At 35.2% G+C, this 21,308-nt stretch overlaps 1 protein-coding gene across 2 annotated transcripts in view; it reads left to right on the top strand.

Moving 5' to 3' along the window:
- The window catches only part of PLCB1 (phospholipase C beta 1), a 795,638-nt gene that overhangs the window by 523,515 nt on the left and 250,815 nt on the right, over positions 1–21,308 (top strand). For both annotated transcript variants that reach the window (XM_049779135.1, XM_049779136.1), the window contains exons 5-8: positions 8,166–8,245; positions 9,951–10,004; positions 11,795–11,870; positions 20,122–20,222. In XM_049779135.1, the coding sequence (XP_049635092.1) occupies positions 8,166–8,245; positions 9,951–10,004; positions 11,795–11,870; positions 20,122–20,222 (311 nt within the window). The remainder of the gene's footprint in view (positions 1–8,165; positions 8,246–9,950; positions 10,005–11,794; positions 11,871–20,121; positions 20,223–21,308) is intronic.

Here is a 21,308-nt window from a genome sequence, read left to right as displayed (position 1 = left end):
TAATTATATAAACCTATTTTCTTTAATACAATATAAAACACAGCACATTAAATCAACATAAATGTGTTGCTATTTTACATTATTCTTTGATAGTATGTCTTTATAAAGGATTCTGCACTTACTCTTTCTTCACCATTTCTTTTGGATATCCATATTGCCCTTTTCCTGACTGTTATGCTGCTTTGATACTTATGATACTTATGATACTTATGATGCATGTTTTCTTGATTCTAGTTCTTTCTCTGGGTCCTTAATGAAGCCAGAGAGACAGTATCTTCATTACCTTAGCACACCAGTCTGACTGGCACGTCAGTCAGAATGCATTTGACCCCACTCTTAAGATGGAACAGCTAGATCCCCAAATTTGGAATTCCTAAAAATGTACTGTTTCTTGTAACGTTTTAGATATAAATCCCTAAACTTTTATTTTTATAAACCCAGAAAATCCAACACAAATATATTTGAAAAGTCAGTAGTTATGATTCTTTGTTTAAAATGATATAATTGTGGAGTTTATTAAAAATCAGCTTAAGGGCAGACATTTGGGGACTTCTCCTGGCATCCCCTGACGGCTTGCCTCGGCTGAGGCGTGTCTCGGCTGAGGCTGTGTTTTCTGTTGGAGTTGTGGATTGTGCTGGTTTCCTTGGCTTGGCAGACATTTGGGGACTTCTCCTGGCATCCCCTGACGGCTTGCCTCGGCTGAGGTGAGTGTTTGGGGGCCGGAGCGGCCGCGCACTCCACCTAGCCAATGAGTACCACCACAACACATAGAAAAACCCACAGTATAAGCGTGACAATGGGGAGACTACGCAGACCAACTTCAACCATAGAGAATGAAGATGGAAACTCTGATGACCCAACAATGGCCAACTACCTAAGCAGTCTTTCAGAAATGGAGTTTAGAGACAAAATATGGAGGTGGCTAACAGAAATCAAAGAAAGTATAAATCAGAACACTAATAAAAATCAAGAGAATATGAAGATAGAAATCAGAAAACTCCAAACTGAAATATCAGATCAGATAACAGGTCTGAAAAACTCAGTAGACGAATTGAAGAACATAATGGATGAGCTTTCCAACAGGTTAACAGCAGCTGAGGATAGAATTAATGCTTTAGAAGACGAGATGCATAACAACTTTACACAGCAAAAGAGATTGGAAAAAAGCCTCAAATCAAATGATCAGACAATGGAAAATTTACTCAAAGAATATGAGCGGATGAAAATAGAAGTCTTTGATAAGCTCAACAGAAACAACTTTAGAATCATTGGAGTTCCAGAGACCCAAGAAGAAAATCTTCAGGAAGAATCAATGGTTAAGAACATCATCACAGAGAAACTACCAGAGCTAAAGAAAACATGTGACCAAATCCTGCATACCCGAAGAGTACCAGCTAAAAAAGACCCCAGTAGAAACACCCCAAGACACATCCTAGTCACCATGATGAAACCCACCGATAGAGATAGAATACTGCAAGCGGCAAGATCGAAAAGGGAAATTACATTCCAGGGAGCATCCTTGAAATTTACAGCAGACCTGTCACCAGAAACACTCAAGGCCAGAAGGCAGTGGTGGGACGTAGTGGCAAAACTCAATGAAATAAATGCTTCGCCAAGAATACTGCACCCAGCAAAACTAAGTTTCAGGTTTGAAGGATGTATACACAGCTTCACAGATAAACAACAGCTCAAAATCTTTGCAGACTCAAAACCAGCATTAAAAGAAAAACTGAAAGATCTACTCTAAAAACAAGACAGAACAAAAAACACACCAAACTTCTACACAAAGATGGCAATAAATCCCATGACAATTATTTCTCTCAATGTCAATGGACTAAATGCACCAGTTAAGAGGCACAGAGTGGCGAAATGGATCAAAAAGCTGAAGCCAACCTTCTGCTGTCTACAAGAAACACACCTGAATAGTCAGAATAAACATAGACTCAAAATCAAAGGCTGGAGGAAAATCATTCAAGCAAACAACACCCTTAAAAAAGCAGGGGTGGCCATACTAATATCAGATGACACAAACTTTATACTCAGAAAAGTTGTAAGGGACAAAGATGGATATTATGTACTAATCAAGGGATTTGTACAGCAAGAAGAAATCACTCTCCTAAACATATACGCACCGAATGAGGGTCCAGCAAAGTATTTAATACAATTGTTGACAAATCTGAAGAAGGATATCAATAATAACACAATAATTGTGGGAGACCTCAACACAGGCTTATCAACACTCGATAGGTCAACCAAATGGAAACCCAACAAAAATATACTAGACCTGAAAAGAGAAATGGATGAAAGAGGCCTAGTAGATATATATAGGGCACTCTATCCTCAGAAACCTGGATACACATTCTTTTCCAATGTACATGGATCATTCTCCAGGATAGATCACGTGCTGGCACATAAAACATACCTCCATAAAATAAAAAAGATAGACATTTTGCAGGCTGCCTTTGCTGACCACAAGGCTCTGAAGTTAGATGTGAACTGCAAAGGGACACAGAAGAAAAAATTTAACACCTGGAAGTTAAACACCTCATACTCAATAACCAGTGGGTCCGAGATGAAATCAAGGAGGAAATCAAAGGTTCATGGAAACAAATGACAATAAAGACACAAACTATCAGAACTTATGGGACACAGCAAAAGCAGTACTGAGAGGAAAATTTATAGCTTTGCAAGCACACATCAGGAAGGAAGAAGGAGCTTACCTGAGTAGCTTAATGACACAGCTAATAGAACTAGAAAGTGCTCAACAAAAGGACCCAAAAATAGGGAGACAGAAGGAAATAACAAAGCTGAGAGCAGAAATCAACGAAGTGGAAACCCAAAAAACAATCCGAAAGATCAACGAAAGCAGAAGTTGGTTCTTTGAAAAAATAAACAAGATTGATAGACCATTGGCAAAACTCACAAAGCAAAAGAAAGAGAGAAACTTGATAACGCGTATTAGAAATGAAAAGGGGGAGATCACTACAGATACTGCAGAGATTCAAAGGGTATTCAGAGAATACTTTGAGAAACTCTATGCCACTAAATATGAGAACCTGGAAGAAATGGATAAATTTCTGAACTCATATAACCTTCCACGGTTGAATAAAGAAGAGGTAGCATATCTAAACACCCCCATCACTATTGAGGAAATTAAAACTGTAATCAAAAATTTACCCAAAAACAAAAGCCCAGGCCCTGATGGATTCACGAATGAATTCTTTCAAACCTTTCAAGAGGAACCACTACCAATTCTGGCCAGGCTCTTTTATGAAATCGAAAAACAGGAATACTTCCAAATAGCTTTTATGAAGCCAACATCACCTTAATACCAAAACCTGATAGAGATGCTGCCAAAAAAGAAAATTACAGACCAATATCCCTGATGAACACAGATGCAAAGATCCTCAACAAAATCCTGGCGAACAGGATCCAGTGCCTCATCAAGAAGATCATTCACTTTGATCAAGTAGGTTTCATCCCAGGAATGCATGGCTGGTTTAACATCCATAAATCTGTCAACATAATACACAACATAAACAACAACAAAAATAAAAATCACATGGTCATATCAATAGATGCAGAAAAAGCATTTGATAAGGTTCAACACCCATTCTTGATGAAAACTCTCAGCAAGATAGGAATAAAAGGAACCTTTCTCAATATAGTCAAAGCCATCTACCAGAAGCCAGTGGCAAATATTATCCTCAATGGAGAAAAACTAAAATCCTTTCCTCTAAATTCTGGTACAAGACAAGGCTGTCCTCTCTCACCACTCCTATTCAACATAGCACTGGAAGTACTTGCTATAGCAATTAGGCAAGAAAAAGATATCAAGGGAATCCAGATAGGAAAGGAAGAAGTCAAGCTCTCACTGTTTGCAGATGACATGATACTCTACTTAGAAAACCCTAAAGACTCTACCAAAAAGCTTCTAGAAATAATAGATTTGTATAGCAAAGTGGCAGGATACAAAATTAACACACAAAAATCAATGGCCTTTTTATACACTAATAATGATAGGGAAGAAATGGACATTAAGAGAACAATCCCATTCACATTAGTTCCACACAAACTCAAATATCTTAGAGTCAACCTGACTAAAGATGTGAAGGATCTATACAAAGAAAACTACAAAACACTGCTCCAAGAAATAAGAGAGGACACGCGGAAATGGAAACACATACCATGCTCATGGATTGGCAGGATCAACATCATTAAAATGGCAATACTTCCAAAAGCATTGTACAGATTTAACGTGATTCCTCTAAAGATACCCATGACATTCTTCAAAGAAGTGGATCAAATACTTCTAAAATTCATCTGGAACAACAAACAACCTCGAATAGCTAAAGCACTCCTTGGGAAAAGGAATATGGGAGGCATTACTTTCCCCAATTTTAAGTTGTATTACAAAGCAACAGTTATAAAAACAGCATGGTATTGGAATAAAAACAGACCCTCAGATCAGTGGAATAGGCTTGAGTACTCAGAGAAGGTTCCTCAGACATATAACTACCTTGTTTTTGATAAAGGAGCAAGAAATCCTAAATGGAGCAGGGAAAGCCTATTCAACAAGTGGTGTTGGCACAACTGGTTAGCCACTTGCAAAAAAGCGAACTCAGACCCACAGCTAACACCATGTACAAAGGTAAAATCCAAATGGATTAAAGACCTTGATATCAGAACTGAAACTATAAGGTATATAGAACAACATGTAGGTGAAACACTCCAGGACATTGAGACTAAAGGCATCTTTAAGGAGGAGACAGCACTTTCCAAGCAAGTGGAAGCAGAGATAAACAGATGGGACTATATTAAGCTGAAAAGCTTCTGCATCTCAAAGGAAATAGTGCCCAGAATACAAAGGCCACCCACTGAGTGGGAGAAATTATTCACCCAATACACATCAGATAAAGGGCTAATATCCAAAATTTACAAGGTACTGACAGAACTATACAAGAAAAAAACAACTAACCCCATCAAAAAATGGGGAGAAGAAATGAACAGACACTTTGAAAAAGAAGAAAGGCAAATGGCCAAAAGGCACATGAAAAGATGTTCAACATCACTAATCGTCAGGGAGATGCAAATCAAAACTACTATGAGGTACCACCTCACGCCACTGAGATTGGCACACATCACAAAAAAGGAAAACAAGCAGTGCTGGCGGGGATGTGGAGAGAAAGGAACTCTTTTTCACTGCTGGTGGGAATGCCGTCTAGTACAAACTTTATGGAAAGCGATATGGAGATTCCTTCACAAACTGGAAATTGAGCTTCCATACGATCCAGCTATACCACTCCTAGGAATATACCCAAGAAACACAAAAATACAATACAAAAATCCCTTCCTTACTCCTATATTCATTGCAGCGCTATTTACAATAGCCAGACTCTGGAAACAACCAAGATGCCCTTCAACAGATGAGTGGCTGAAGAAACTGTGGTACATATACACAATGGAATACTATGCAGCCATCAGGAGAGATGAAGTCATGAAATTTTCCAATACATGGATGTACATGGAATCTATTATGCTGAGTGAAGTAAGTCAGAGGGAGAGAGAAAGACGCAGAATGGTTTCACTCATCTATGGGCTTTAAGAAAAATGAAGGACATTTTTAACAGTATCTCAGAGACAAGAGAGATGAGGGCTGGTAGGTGCAGCTCAGGACATGCAGCTCATCACATAGAGTGATGAGTGCAGTTGCAGAGATGACTAAACTGAAAACTATCATAAATTGTGAATGAATGAGGGAAGTAGAAAGCCTGTCTCGAGTACAGGTGTAGGGGGGTGGGGAGGAGGGAGATCTGGGAAATTGGTGGTGGGAATGTTGCACCGGTGAAGGGGGGTGCTCTTTACATGACTGTAATCATACAACTATAATCATGTTTGTAATCACGGTGTTTAAATAAAGATAAAAAAAAGAAATGTAAACTAATTAAAAGATTATTGTTCAAAACCAAAAAAAAAATCAGCTTAAAATTTATTTTTGTTATTTTCAGTATGTCAATCAATTTGGTGATCAGTTTTTTAATTTGCTCAATTATTCGGACTTGTATCTTCCAATCTTCCACCAAAAATGTGTAGAGTTAAAGTCTCTGTATGCCTTACACCAGCAAATCCATCTTCTTAGTTGAGTTGGTTACTGAGCTACCTTAACACAGAATCTAACCCCAGCTCTACTTCTCTTCCTTAAAAAAAAAAAAAAGAAGACTAGAAAAGAAAGTATGGAGTATAACACTGGCTTTCCTGTAGCCAATCAAAGTTCTATCCTGCTACAACAAATTGTCCTGGCAGCACATGAGGAGAACTAGGGTTGAGCTCTAAGCACTGACAATTGGGAACCCCCCCCCCAAATAATTTTAAGTAAAATATAGACAAAACAGAGAAAAGAAATCAAAAGTCAACATCAACTTCAACAAAAATTATAGGAATTAATTGATATCATTTTGTCATCAGGGTTTTAGAAGATTTTTTAAAATAGCAAACTGCTTTTTGGAAGCACTTTGAAAACAAATACAATTTCTTTTTTTTTTTTTTTTTTTTTGGTTTTTGGGCCACACCCGGTGATGCTCAGGGGTTACTCCTGGCTATGCGCTCAGAAGTCGCTCCTGGCTTGGGGGACCATATGGGATGCCGGGGGATCGAACCGTGGTCCGTCCGAGGCTAGCGCAGGCAAGGAAGGCACCTTACCTCTAGCGCCACCGCCCGGCCCCCAAATACAATTTCTGTCTCTGACCAGAATGGTGTAGCAGCGATCGGGCATTTGTCTCGCAAGCACTGACCTAAGACATTTTTTGGTTGGATCTCCCAGCATCCCATATGGTCCCCCCAATCCAGGAGCGATTTCTGAGCAAATAACCAGGAGTAACCCCTGAACGTCATCGAATGTGGCCCAAAAAACAAACAAAAATTTTCTGTGTCTCCCAAGAACCACTGTCCACTGTCCACCATGTATTATACTGGAATGGTGAAACAAGGTCTTCGTGATATTTACATTTTTTAAAATTAACTCCAAATACTTAAGCAGAGAGCAAATGTTCTCCATTTTAGACTCACAGCTCAGCTTGTTTGCAAATTTATCTTTTCTAATTTCTGTTAAATTTTTTCCATCTCTCCACTCTTGCTATCTATTTTAGTCACTGGTTCTTTTTTATCCAAGCAGCTTCTTTTTTCAAAATGTTCTTTTCATTGCCCCCTGAAATGTGTGCTCTTATTTTTAGGTTTTAGTTTAAATGTAACTGTATTACATGAAGTGTATTACCACTGTCTTATATTACTGGGAAAATTTAGATAGATAAAGAAAATAGTTATAGATTTCATAGGTATATGATAGGTGCAATTACAATCAATTCAAACAACATCATTATAAAGTTGTGGTAAAATTAACTAAAAGGTTTTCATTGAGGTAAAAAACCAAGTAAACTCCAGTACAGGAAAATTGCATTTCTTTGCTGTCATGAAATTTTCTCAGAGAATGTTAGCTATGTATTCTAATTCATCATGCAGAATAGAACTTTAACTTTTTCTATATATTTTTCTCTTGTCCCACTTTCTTAGACTACCAGGTATGGTTATAAAAATCAAGCTATACTATTGGTAAATGGGAATAAGGGTTTTATGACCACTGAGGTATTGACAGAGAGAGAGAGAAGAAGGGTAATAGATATATGATTCTTCTACTAGCAAATGGTTTTAAAAATTTATAGAACTAAAACATTTAAAGAAGTCGGTTATTGCTGCTTTGTATTTTTACCAGTAAAATAGAAAAATTATATTGCTGGTTTACTGAAAATGTATTTACTATATCTTAAAACTTTTATAATACATTAATACATTGTCTATTCATAATGCAAGAAAATAATGAAATGTATTGGTTACTGAAAAGCAACATGCCATTTGTATATGTAATGGACATTTTAAAAGACAGAAAACATTTATTTATGGGTGAAGAACTTCCCATAGGAATGGAATGATTACATAGGCATTACATTTTTTATACCAAAAATATGAGAGGGGATATGTTTTGAGGCATACAAATTTAACTAATTTGGCTTCTTGGTAGCCAATATAATAGAACGTAATAACTGTACAGTATTTAAGTAATGTGATGTCTGTACAGTATTTAAGCTAATGCAAGCGTGATTTTCATTTTTTAGGAATGGACAAATGAGGTTTTCAGCCTGGCAACAAATCTGCTGGCCCAAAACATGTCCAGAGATGCATCCTTGGAAAAAGCGTAAGTAACTCAAATATGATTGCTAAGGGTGTTGCTTCTGAGCCAGTCAGTTTCCTTTCTCTCCTTTGTCAGTCTTTTGTTTATGCTACACTGGCTTCTTACATTATAAACATAAATTTCCCTTAGAGATTTGTTAGAGAACTGATACCTCTACTGTTTGGAATTGGAAGATTTCCAAGAAAGATTGCTCTTTTCTCTTAGTTACACATCCGTGTTATGCCTGGACTGAATTCCTTGAATGTCAGTGCCTTTGACACAAGACAAGGAGACACTTTCAAATCCCAGAAGCTGTGTTAAGAACCCAAAATTATTAACTTCACGAATCCACTTCTTCATCTGCTTGTGTCATAGCAATTATTAATCCAAGGAAGAAAATGAACAACATATGGTATTCACATCTGAGGAGTCTTACTACTCTAATAAACACTCAAATAACTTTCTGCCTATCTAAATCAAGAGGCTAATTGATTTAGATTCCTTCCCCTGTAGATAATTAGCCCATTGCTACTAAAAAGAAAATAAAAATAGATACAAGAGAAAGAACAGAATGAAAGAGAAGTAAAGAAAAGCAAAAATGATTAGCCAGTCTTTATGGAATCTCAACTACTTTTCTAAATTGATTGAGGAAAGTTATGTCTTTTTGCAAATAGTAACAAGAACTTTTTTGAAATTTCTTGCTGGGAAGCCTTTAAATCAAAACCATAAGCAGAAACAATACTAGGTGAAATTCTGTTTTGTTGATAAATTTATTTCTTCCATATTCTGTAAGATATCTAAAGACTCAATTCCTAAGCTCCAGACCACCTTTCTTTCTTACTCTTCCGTAAATTCACGTTACTCCTTACCTCATAGGACTTCATTTGTCACTGGACAATTTGTCACTGAAATTTATTTTTCTATGATACCCTCATCTTATATTTTTCACTCTGATGACTTTTCCTACATGCCTTCCTTTTCCCATATTTCTCCTTTAAAAGGTTTTTGGTCTACTTTCTCTTATCTAACAAACATTTTTAGAAAGTCTATTGTATCAGGTGATATTAGGAAAAGTGAATACAAATATAAATATTTTACTATAATAGTGGCATATAATGTTTTTGATAAACTATCTACTTGGCTAATCATTACCAATTGCCAATATCGATTTTCGGTAGTTATCTCCCTAGATTCACTCCCATGAATACGCTAGAGCCTGCCTTTGGCATGATCATCTAAGTATAGATGTGCTGCTGTAGAATAGCATATTTAATTGTAGTTCCAGTCTATACCCTGTCAGCAGGGTGAATACACATGTGAATAAGCAGTCAAAAAGATAAATAGATTCACCATTTTCACTTAATAAAATATTTATCTACAGTGAGAGTGAATATTTATCACTGTAAACAAAATTTTGGAAGAATCTCTGAATATAATATTGAGTGTAAGAATCCAGACACAAAGCAATGTTATTTCATTTATAGAACGTGCAAAAGACAATGCAAAAACAAACTATTGGTTTTCTTTACAGTTGGGATAACAGTTCCCTGTGAACAGTGGACTCTGAAAGGGTGCTACTGAAATGATCACAAGAATTCTAGTCTGAAGTCAACACCACTTGCAGACATTTGAGCAGTTGAAAATGGAGAAAACTGTGTACTATTAGCCCTCTGCTGATCATTAAAAAAGTATTAAAAATTAAACACTTGTTTTTCTGCTTCTCCAACAGCTATACTAAACTTAAACTGCAAGTCACTCCAGAAGGACGCATTCCTCTCAAAAAGTAAGATGTTGAACATTTCCCATTGTTTATATCCTGCTTTGTTTTCTTTCTCCAAAATTTGAACCTATGCCACGACTGTGTTTTGCCTCTTATCTGGCCCTATCAGGAACATGGAAATGTGTGGTAATCCCTTTCTCCCTTTTACTCTATGTTTATATCATTGCAGGTTGTTTCCTTAGAGTTATTCCCAGCTTCCTGCTTTCTTGCTGTGTCATTTTCAAGAAACACCAAAGCAAGAGGGAGGTGAAACAGTGAAGGAGTCACCCTGCTATTATGCCCAAAAGACTCAGATTCATATCTGTTCTTGACATGAAAATGGGGTAAACTATTTGCCTCTTCATATTAAGATGACATAGCTACGAAGCTCAAATTGTAAACTCAAATTTTAACAGAAGCCAGACAGGGAAATTGCATCATAAACTGGAGGAAAAGCTGAACAGTGAAAACCTAGCTACAGGAGACAATGGCTGCTCAACACCTCCTTATTCCTTGTGGAATTGGATGGTTCCTAGGTCTAACCTTTTTAATGTTTTAATAGAATGGATAAATATAAGTTATTATATTAAAATTAGTACTTCAGTACTACATTTTTTTCCCTTTCTTTATTTTAAATAAAAAATAAAGCTGGGTTAATTTTGAGGTAAAGACATTACAAAGAGGGGAAATATAAATTTTACTAAGAATTTTATTTTAATTTCTATAGAATTTTTATCTTTTATATTAATATCTTTATTTAAACACCTTGATTACAAATATGATTATAGTTGGGTTTTAGTCATGTAAAGAACATGCCCCTTCACCAATATCCCAAATTTCCCTTCTCCCCACCCCACTCCTGCTGCACTCGAGACAGGCTTTCTACTTCCCTCATTCATTTACATTGTTGGGATAGTTCTCAATGTAGTTATTTCTCTAACAACACTCATCACTCTTTGTGGTGCTCTTCATGTGGTGAGCTGGACTTTCCAGTCCTCCTCTCTTTTGTCTCTGAGAATTATTGCAAAAATGTCTTTTATTTTTCTTAAAACCCGTAGGTGAGTGAGACTATTCTGTTCTATCTCTCTCCCTCTGACATATTTCACTCAGCATAATAGATTCCATGTACATCCATGTATAGGAAAACTTCATGACTTCATCTCTCCTGACTGCTGCATAATATCCAATGTGTATATGTACTACAGTTTCTTTAGCCATTCATCTGTTGAAGAGCATCTTGATTGTTTCCAGAGTCTGGCTATTGTAAATAGCATTGCAATGAATATAGGTGTGAGGAAGGGATTTTTGTATTGTATTTTTGTGCTACTAGGGTATATCCCTAGGAATGAATACTACCTTTTCTAAGACAAATTACTGACCAAAAAAATACAACTGTAAACTATATGGAGCCATGAATCTCTAATCCTTGACTTAGAAGGCAGCAATGAGATTTTTTTAATACAAGGTTTAAAATATCAGCAATGAACACCTGAAATACAATGAGAGAGGGTTATTAAAGAAGTTTATTATAGGGTTTGATATTTAAGTCTATGTAGTACAGTGTTTTTTTTAAAGCAGGCAGTCACCATTGTATCAAAATACTGACTTTTATGGTAGATAGTTTCATTTAAAGAAATGTACACAGATCTTTCAGAACATACATGTGCCTGGAGCACTTGGCACTTGGTAACTCTTGAAAGTGAATGATGAAACAGATTTATTCAATGAAATGTTTCCAATGGTAACATCCACTAGTGTTATCTTGCTTCTATTTGACTTTTAAATCTCTCCTGTGTTTTGTTTTCACTTCACAGTATATACCGCTTGTTTTCAGCAGACCGGAAACGAGTTGAAACTGCTCTAGAAGCCTGCAGTCTTCCATCTTCCAGGGTAAGCATGTTGCTTTTCAAAAATGAATACTACTAAAATTCTCTGAATGATCATGCAAATATACTTATTGACCCTGATAATTTAATCTCTCCCAGTTTTATTGAGAAATCGTGGACTTATTTTATAATCACATTTAAGGCATATGGCATGATTTTCCTTATCTCTTTATCATTTCACTATGATTTCCACAATAGGTTCAACTGACCTTCTCATATAGATAAAAATTAAAAAGTGAAAAAGAAAAATGTGACCTATGAATATTTTTATGAAATATATGAAATATGTTTTATGAAATATATTTATACTCGTGTGTATGTAGTTATTTCTCAAATATAGTCTCTAAAATTATATTCTGTCTTAATTATATACAGTGCTATATTCCCACAATACCAATAATCTAGAAAGGCCCTTGTACCTGGAAAAAATTTTAAATTATTTAATTAAAATTAAAAGAAATTTTTTTAACTTAAAACATTTTAAGATAATGGGCTGGAGTGAGTGATAGCACAGCAGGTAGGGCATTTGCCTTGGACAGGCCAACCCAGATTCAATCCCAGGCATCCCACATGGTCCCCCAAACCTGCCAGGGGTAATATCTGAGAGTTGCCCCTGAGTTCTTCCAGATCTGGCTCAAAACCAAAAACAAATAAACAAAAAGTTTTAAGGTAAGTATTTTAACTTTATATTAATAATTTCTTCTTAGTATCCTTTGATATATTAGCTGACAATTATTACTGATAATATTTAAAATATTTTGTTTTATTTTTCTTGGGGCCGGAGAGAGAGCATGGAGGTAAGGTGTTTGCCTTTCATGCAGAAGGTCATCGGTTCGAATCCTGGCATCCCATATAGTCCCCCGAGCCTGCCAGGAGCAATTTCTGAGCATAGAGCTAGGAGTAACCCCTGAGAGATGCCATGTGTGACCCCCCAAGAAGCCCCCAAAAACAAATAAAATAAAATAAAATATTTTATTTTTCAATCTTCTAGTTTTATATTTATAAATTAATGATAATAAAGATCATGTACTTTGGTCAAATTGTGATAAATGAGAGTGTGTGTTTTGCTTAATTTTCCCATGTTTGACACATTCAAGGCACTTGAATACATTAACCAACTAAGAAAGTAATGACTCTCATTTCATTAATTGGTTGTCATCACTTCTTGGAGAACTGTGTCTTCTGCATAATGCCTTATCTCATGCTATATGTAGAACTCTTCTTTCTATTACAAATTATTTTTATCCTAGTCTCTAAGCAACAAGTCAGCATTTTGCCAAGGATAGCACTTAAAGGAAGAATGGAGAAACCTCTTGAAACACATTGAGAGTGTTCAAGTTGCCCTGAAGGAAGTTTGAGGTGTCATTCTTAAACTTATAGTGAAATTATTTAAAAAGGACAGAGTGATAGTTATCGATCAATTCTTTACTTTTTTATTATTATTTTTGGGTCACACCTGGTGACGCTTAGGAGTTACTCCTGGCTCTGTGCTCAGAAATTGCTCCTGGCTTGGGGGGCCATATAGGACACCGGGATCAAACCAAGGTCTGTCCTGGGTCAGCCGCATGCAACACAAATGCCCTACTGCTGTACTATCCCTCTGGCGATCTTTTTTTTTTTTAAAGAGAAATTTTATTGATAGCTTTGATAAGTAACAAAAATAGTTCCTCTCCACTCTCAGTTTTCTGCTATTGGTGGAAAGTGTTCAAGGTATAGAGAATATTGGATAGGTTGGGAAAAGGCTCTCTAGAACATTTAATCTTCCCTTTATAAGGAAAATGAAATAATCAAACATACTTATTATTGCTCATTTGTTAGAGGTTTTTGAGTTAGAAAAATATAGCAATTAAGGCCTTTGTCTTGAATCAGTATTTCATAGCCCTTTGTAGGAGCCCTCAAGTTGATAGAAAATGACAGCAAACAAAATGAAATCCTAGGATCCCAGGACTGACACTGCCAGTCAATTAAACATTACCTGATATATTTGTAAATTTACTGGAATGTACAAGGGGATGTAAATGTAAATGTAAAGGGGATGGAGTACTGCCATGGAAAATAAGCAGTTCATTCCAGAGAAAAATAGACAGTGCTTATCAAAGTTCAGAGACTCTAAAGAATTCCAAGCCATACTCTGCAAACATAAACCTTCTATTAAACTAACACTATCCCAGTTTTTGAAAAGGAATAAAAATTAATTTATCTGTTTAAGAACAAATAGACCTCTGTTTTATGAGAGGTTTTGTAGAGGAGGGCAATATTCAGAGATTCAGAGATCATGTTAATACAATACTCAGTCAACCAGCCTGGTTGGTTGAATTCTAGGTTCCAAGAAACTGCATATTGTGGTCCTGGAATTACTAGAAAACCTCGTGGTGCTACAGGTCAATCTAGGTTCCTGTGTTTACAAAACATATTCTCCTCACCAACTGAACTATTTCCTGTCCTCAAGACCACTAGTTTTGAGCAGAAAAAGAAATGAAAGAGATTAATTTAGAAAGAAGTTCTTTTGCCATGGGGCCAGAGCGATAGCACAGCAGTTGGGCGTTTGTCTTTCACGTGGCTGACCCAGGACAGACCTTGCATAGATATCCGGCGTCCCACATGGGACCCAAACCAGGAGCGATTTCTGAGCACATAACCGGGAATAACCACTGAGTATCACCAGGTGTGCCCCCCAAAACAAAAAAAAAAAAAAAGAAAAGAAAAACGTTTTTTTCTTTCTGGTTGCTCCTGAGTACCTACCGGATACCTAAGTCCAAATATGAAAAATAATGAAAAAAAAAGTCAACCTATTATTATAAATCTAGCTATAAGGAAATGAAAGAATAAATAGAAGAGGAAGCAGAGCAGAAAATAAAATACATTAACCTATTTTCTGTAAATTGCAATTTTCTAAACAATCAGATTCTGGAAATTTAGTCGATAAATATGAATTAAAATTTTATGACCCACTATATTTATTATAGATTTATACTTTCAGGCCAATGTCAACTAGAAATATCTTAAAAGTACAATCTAATACTAGAAGTGTTGTTTAAATAAAAAATATCTTTAGCAAATTAAGTGTATGTCAATTTTCGGATAACAAATAGATTTTTTGAAATTTATAATATACCTACATCATAAAATTTTGAAAGATCATTATTCATAGAAAAGCATTCTTTAGCTGGACAACATGCAAAATTGGAATTCTTAAAACTACCTTAAAAACCAATATGTTTTGAAACTAGGAAATAAAACTTTCATAAGTGAACTATATTTTATTTTATTTTTTAAAAATAGTATTTTTATTTAAGCACCATGGTTACAAACATATTTGTAGTTAGGTTTCAGTCATAAAAAAACACCCCCTTCACCAGTGCAATATTTCTACCACCAGTGCCCCCCTGAACTAAATTTTAAATCCTTGTTATAGTTTCATGTCTTCAGAACAGTATCTGTAGAAAATATTCAATAATTGACAAAGAAATTCTAGATACGTTGGCAATCAGTATTTTAAACACTCACCAAACAAAAGACTGTGCTCATGATAAAAAAAAAAATCCTGCATCTTTGAGCCTCTATACATAGCTAGTGGTCATTCAAACTAGATTTAATTGTGTTCTGTAAATAGATACTTTACCAGAAACACAGTGGATATCCTGTTGAGATTTTTTTAGACATTATCTTTGTGCACATTGTTAAGGATAATTAAATGTGCTTTAACTTGTATCCTGGCTGCTGATGTGATCCATTGGAATAACACATTCTTTTAACAGTCTTCTGTAGAGATTACAGTTTCTGCCAAAGTTACCATTATTGTTAAAAAAGAAATAGGATTGTATCAAAAGAGAGAGCGAGAAAGCAATTCTGTCCTTCCAGTAATAATCCAAACATATTTTCCAATGAGAACTTTGAATGTCTTTCCATGTTCAAAAATTGCCACATAATCTTTCTGTAAACTGAAAGTAGTTTTCTAGCAAATTATCTGTGATTTAGGTCTTAATATCTTAAAAATAGCACAGAGCATTTACAACTGTATATTTGTCGTGTTATTATCATCTGTATATATTTCTTTTTGTTTTGTTTTTGTTTTTGTTTTGGGTCTCACCCGGCGGTGCTCAGGGGTTACTCCTGGCTGTCTGCTCAAAAATGGCTCCTGGCAGGCATAGGGGACCATAAAGGACACCGGGATTCGAACCAACCACCTTTGGTCCTGGATCGGCTGTTTGCAAGGCAAACGCCACTGTGCTATCTCTTCAGGCCCATCTGTATATATTTCTTAATAAAATTATGAATTATTTTTATGAGTTTTAAGTAATAGCATTTATTATAGTTATATAATGGACCCCTAGAGATAGAAGTGTGGATCAGGTACCTGCTTGCTTTAGCCAACCTGGGTCTGTTCATAGCAGCCCATACTCTCTTCTGAGCATCATCAGGAGTGATCCCTGAGCACAGAACCAGAAGTAAACCCTGAGCACAGAGGTAGAGAGGTAAAACAGTGATAATTTTGCATTAAAAGCAAATCATAAATATATAATGTATATATATAAAACACTAAAGGATACTATGAATAAAACCTATAAAAGAATATCTCCCAAGAGAATTGTCTTTCTCTTATCTTAGATTTTAAATATAAAGAAGTATAATCATATAGGCAGCTCTGATTCCTTAAATTACTAATATTAAAATTACATTCCATCAATTTAAGAATTTTATTCATTATGAATAATTTACTTGTAGTTATCGTGTACTCTATAGCTTACATTATGGTATAGGTTTAGAATAAAATACTGAGAATGATTTTAATTCCATAATTCACTGGAAAATATTCCATTAATTTGTTAAAGATAATATAAGTATGGGGGCATTACTCACTTGATAATAAAGGCATTTCAGTAAATTAATGCATTTTAAATAGCATATTTAGAAGATAAATTTTAGTTTGTAAGGGAATTATGTTATATTTTGAAATGAATTTAAACGTAGAACTAGAGCCAGAGAGAGAGAGAGAGAGAGAGAGAATACAATAGGTAAGGAACATGCCTGCATGAGTTTGACCTAGATTCTATTGCTAGCATTGCATACTGTTGCTTGAATCCCGTCAGAAGTGATCCCTGATTGTAGATCCCAGAAGTATACCCTGAAAAATATCAGGTATGGCCCAGAAAACAAAAAACAAAAATGTATATATAGTAGAAACCACATCCCCAGAGTGATGTGAATAATTAGGGGCTAGGTTATAGTTTGTGTTATGGAATCAAGTGACTTAGTTCAAAATGTAGTTCCTATTTTAGGAGCAACCTTAGAAAAGTTTGCTGATCTCCAGATCCTTAGTGTTTCTTTCCAGCTCAGTGAATTAATTGACATACATGAGGACATTAAAGCGAAGTTCTTCAGCTTTTGTTTGGAATACTGTAAGAACTCAACAAATACTATTTTTTATTATCCTCTGATAATGTTCCTTTTTCGATAAGGCATGTGAATGTGCTCACAACCAGTTTGATGGAATCTGGAAGGGTAGATGCCATTATTTCTACCACCATGGTGTTTGATGTTATTTTTTTTTTGTTTTGTTTTGTTTTTGGGCCACACCCAGTAACGCTCAGGGGTTACTCCTGGCTATGTGCTCAGAAGTTGCTCCTGGCTTGGGGGACCATATGGGACACCGGGGGATCGAACCGCGGTCCATCCAAGGCTAGTGCAGGCAAGGCAGGCACCTTACCTTTAGCGCCACCGCCCGGCCCCTGTTTGATGTTATTTTTATTACAATTTTTAAAATCGCCCCTTAGGAAGACTTTATATGTAAGTGTGAATACCAATACTTTCAGTTTTTGTAATAAATGGTTTGATTCATATTATATTAACCTCTTTAATTCTCACTGCCCAAAGTCCAGATAACAATAATAAAACATAATCACTGATGGGGGAGTAAAAATAATAATCACTAATGTGTACCTGTGAGAAATAGGCAACATGTAAATCTCCAAAAGCAACTTCTGCTTTACTTATAAGTCATATTCATTCAATTAGTATTTATGTGGACATACTCTATATTTACAAACTTGAGATAAGTAGTTAAGAAGTGGCACACATGTCCTAGCTTGGATAAATCTATAAGTAGCAAAGAACAAGGGAAATTTGCATCTAGGAGCATAATACAGTTAAATGTGTATTGACATGTGAAATTCATAATGTATGATATGTGAAGCACAAATAAAAGGCAAAATTTATCCAGAAGAAGCAAAGATGTCTAATGGAAGGGGTTTTAAATGAAGGCTAATAGAAGGCAAATAATGTATATCATAAGATATAGAAGACAATATTTATATGTCCAATAAAATAGAGTAAGAGAGATTGCACAGTGATTATGGCACTTAGCTTGCCTGTAGCCAACCCTCATCATATTTCTGATACTTCATAGTCCCCTGAGCACTCTTAGGAGTAATTCCACAAACTCAGTAGGGAGTAGCCCTCAAATACCACTGAGTGTAGCCCAAATCCTCCCTGAAAAAAATCTATTTATGTGTGAGCTTGGTGAGTTGGAGTGAGAGTGTCTAATAAATTCTTAAGTATTAGAGAAAGTGGTATAGGACATTGAAGTCCTAGGATCTCATGAAGGGCTATGCATGAATTCGCCAAGCAATACATAAATTGGTCCATTCAGTGTATGGATTCAGTATTTTTCTTGCAATTGACCTTTAAATTATAAAATATTGAAGTCTTTCTTGTGTCCCACACCTTTGAAGAGTGGGATAGAGAGGATCACTCCCAGCTCTCTATAACACTATCTACAGAGACTTGGGCGTTTAACTCAAACTGAAAGTAGTGCTGAAAAAAAAAAGTGTGCTTCCTTGGTATTTATTTCATCGTATCAATCAAAAGGAAAGTTTGGAAAGCTATTTATAGGTGGTAAAAGTAAAGTTGTAAAGTATTTCCAGTTACCATTGCTACCCAGTTATCATTGTTCTTGTAGTTGTGCATTTGTGTTTGTGAATTCAAAGTTAGCCAAACCTAATGGCAAAATATATATTGCTATGTATAATGAAGTAAACTTGCTTATTTCAAAAATCTATTTTTGAAATATTGTTATGCTCAATACATTGGTATAATAAAGGAAATGTTATTTTATTTGCTCATTTTTATAGATATGGAACCAGTCCTATTTGCCAAGTGGTGAGCTAAGTCTCCTTATCTCTTAGGAAGCATTTTAGACAGTAACTCAAGCAATAAAATTCACTTATTTCCAGAAAATATATTCAAAATCATGAATATGGTAAAAAAAAAAGGAAGTGTGTTTTTTTGGTTTAGGTGTGTAAAATAAAAACAATCATATAAACACATTCTTAAAGTAGGAAAATAGCATGAAGAATGTCCTTCCTGTTAACAAAGGCCAAAATACATGCTTTCCGGTTTCCATGGCAGCCTGACTAAACAATAAAATAAGTCATAAAAGTTACTTTTCATATCAATGACTTACTTCCCAAACAATAGTAATGAGAATTGGAAAAAATAACGTGTTCTTACTTATAAAAATATTTTACAATTTAGCAGATTATCTAAAGCAGAATAAACATTATAAAGTGAAATAAAATTTTCTGCAAATAAACATATACCTTTACTATTTTTAAATTATTCTGATAATATCTGAAAAACATTAACCAATACAAATATGACATTTTTCACATAAGCAATGTTGATGTTCTTCATACCACTACTTTGTACACATAAAATATTTAAAATGATTAATTTAATGATATGAACATTTTAGCACAAAAGGAAAATTTAAAACCAAAGTAAGGTAACCTAGAAAAAAGCTGTTACATAGACCCTGTTCTTTGTTCATTTAGCTTATTTTTAAGGATATATTTATAATATCCTTAAGAAATTGCCTTCATATCCAATTAGAAAGAAAACTTCTGAGAGAGAGGGAGATGATAGATAGATATAGATAGATAGATAGATAGATAGAGAGAGAGATAGATAGATAGATAGATAGATAAATAGAGATAGATAGATAGATAGATAGATAGATAGATAGATAGATAGATAGATAGATAGATAGATAGATAGATAGATAGATAGATAGAGAAAATAAGGATGTTCATACCTCAAAGTCTGTATCTAAATGTTGGGGCTTGAGCTCATATGCTTTCTGAGTGTTTACCCTGACCTGGATAAGAAGAAAAAAAAGAAGAAAAGAGACTGAAAGATGAAAACAGTGAAAGGAAGACAGGGTGAAAAAATTTACTGATTGTTGTTTTATTTTTCAGAATGATTCAATACCTCAAGAAGATTTCACTCCAGAAGTATACAGAGTTTTTCTGAACAACCTCTGCCCTCGACCTGAAATTGATAACATCTTTTCTGAATTGTAAGAGAACACATTTTAATCCACTTTGTTTTTCAATTTCACCTGGTCTTCAAAGTAGCCAGGGAGAAATTAGATCTCTTCATACACCATATACAGTGCTTCTGCTTGGTTGTTTGGAGATAATCCTGTACCCCTCACTCCTTGAGCTGAGGTGCAATCAACTACTTTTATTGAGTATATAAAGTTTCTTGACTTGTTACTGGGTGTATTTGTGAGCAGTTGTTTTTGTATCCTCAGGATGCTCAGTAAATCTTGAAGATTATGAACAGGCCCAATATTATGAGAGGAGATAAAATCATATTGCAGAACAACGAACTGGAACCAGTCGTTTTTATCTTTGTGAATTGCATTAATAAAATAAAATATTGGTATCACTAAGAAACCCCTAAGGCCAAAAAGTATTTATTTTCAAGTGGAAAATCTGGAGATATTACTTGAAAATTACAAAAGAAGAAAGGAAAGGACCAAAACATTGAGACAAAGTTTAGGAAACAGCAATTTACCATTCTTCCTGTGTTTAATTGCATGTGATCACGGAAGAACAATTCAAAATTGATAAACAAAACAAGGATGTCTTTGTAAGGAAATTAGGAATAGTGCATCTGATGATTTTTTTATTTCCATTAATATTTATTGAACATCAGAAATGGTTATGCCATTGGATTTGTCTTTGGGCTGTCAACAAGATTGAAACTAGAATGTTGTTTGATTCACAACATACTTAAAAATTGTATTTAAAAATATAACTTGAGGACCAGTAAGATAGTTCAGTGGCTTAGAGTTCATAATTTGCATATAGGAGGCTCATGTTTGATCCCTAGCATCAAATGATTTTCCCTGAGTTACTCCTTGAATGAAAGCAACAAATTATGAGGAGCCTTTGAACAATACCACGTATGGTCCAAATTGAAAAAGAAAAGAGAAAAAATAAGCCTTTGAAAGAAAATATATATTTGGGCCAAATAGAGTACAGGGTTTAAAATGCTTGTCTTGCACTAGGACAACCTTGATTTAATTCCTGGCAACACATGGTTTCCCCATTCACTCCCAGAGTAACACCTGAAGACAAAGCCAGGAGTAATTTTA

Source organism: Suncus etruscus, chromosome 9, assembly GCF_024139225.1.
Source record: "Suncus etruscus isolate mSunEtr1 chromosome 9, mSunEtr1.pri.cur, whole genome shotgun sequence".
Classification (NCBI taxonomy): domain Eukaryota; kingdom Metazoa; phylum Chordata; class Mammalia; order Eulipotyphla; family Soricidae; genus Suncus; species Suncus etruscus.
This window is presented reverse-complemented; position numbering and strand designations above follow the sequence as displayed.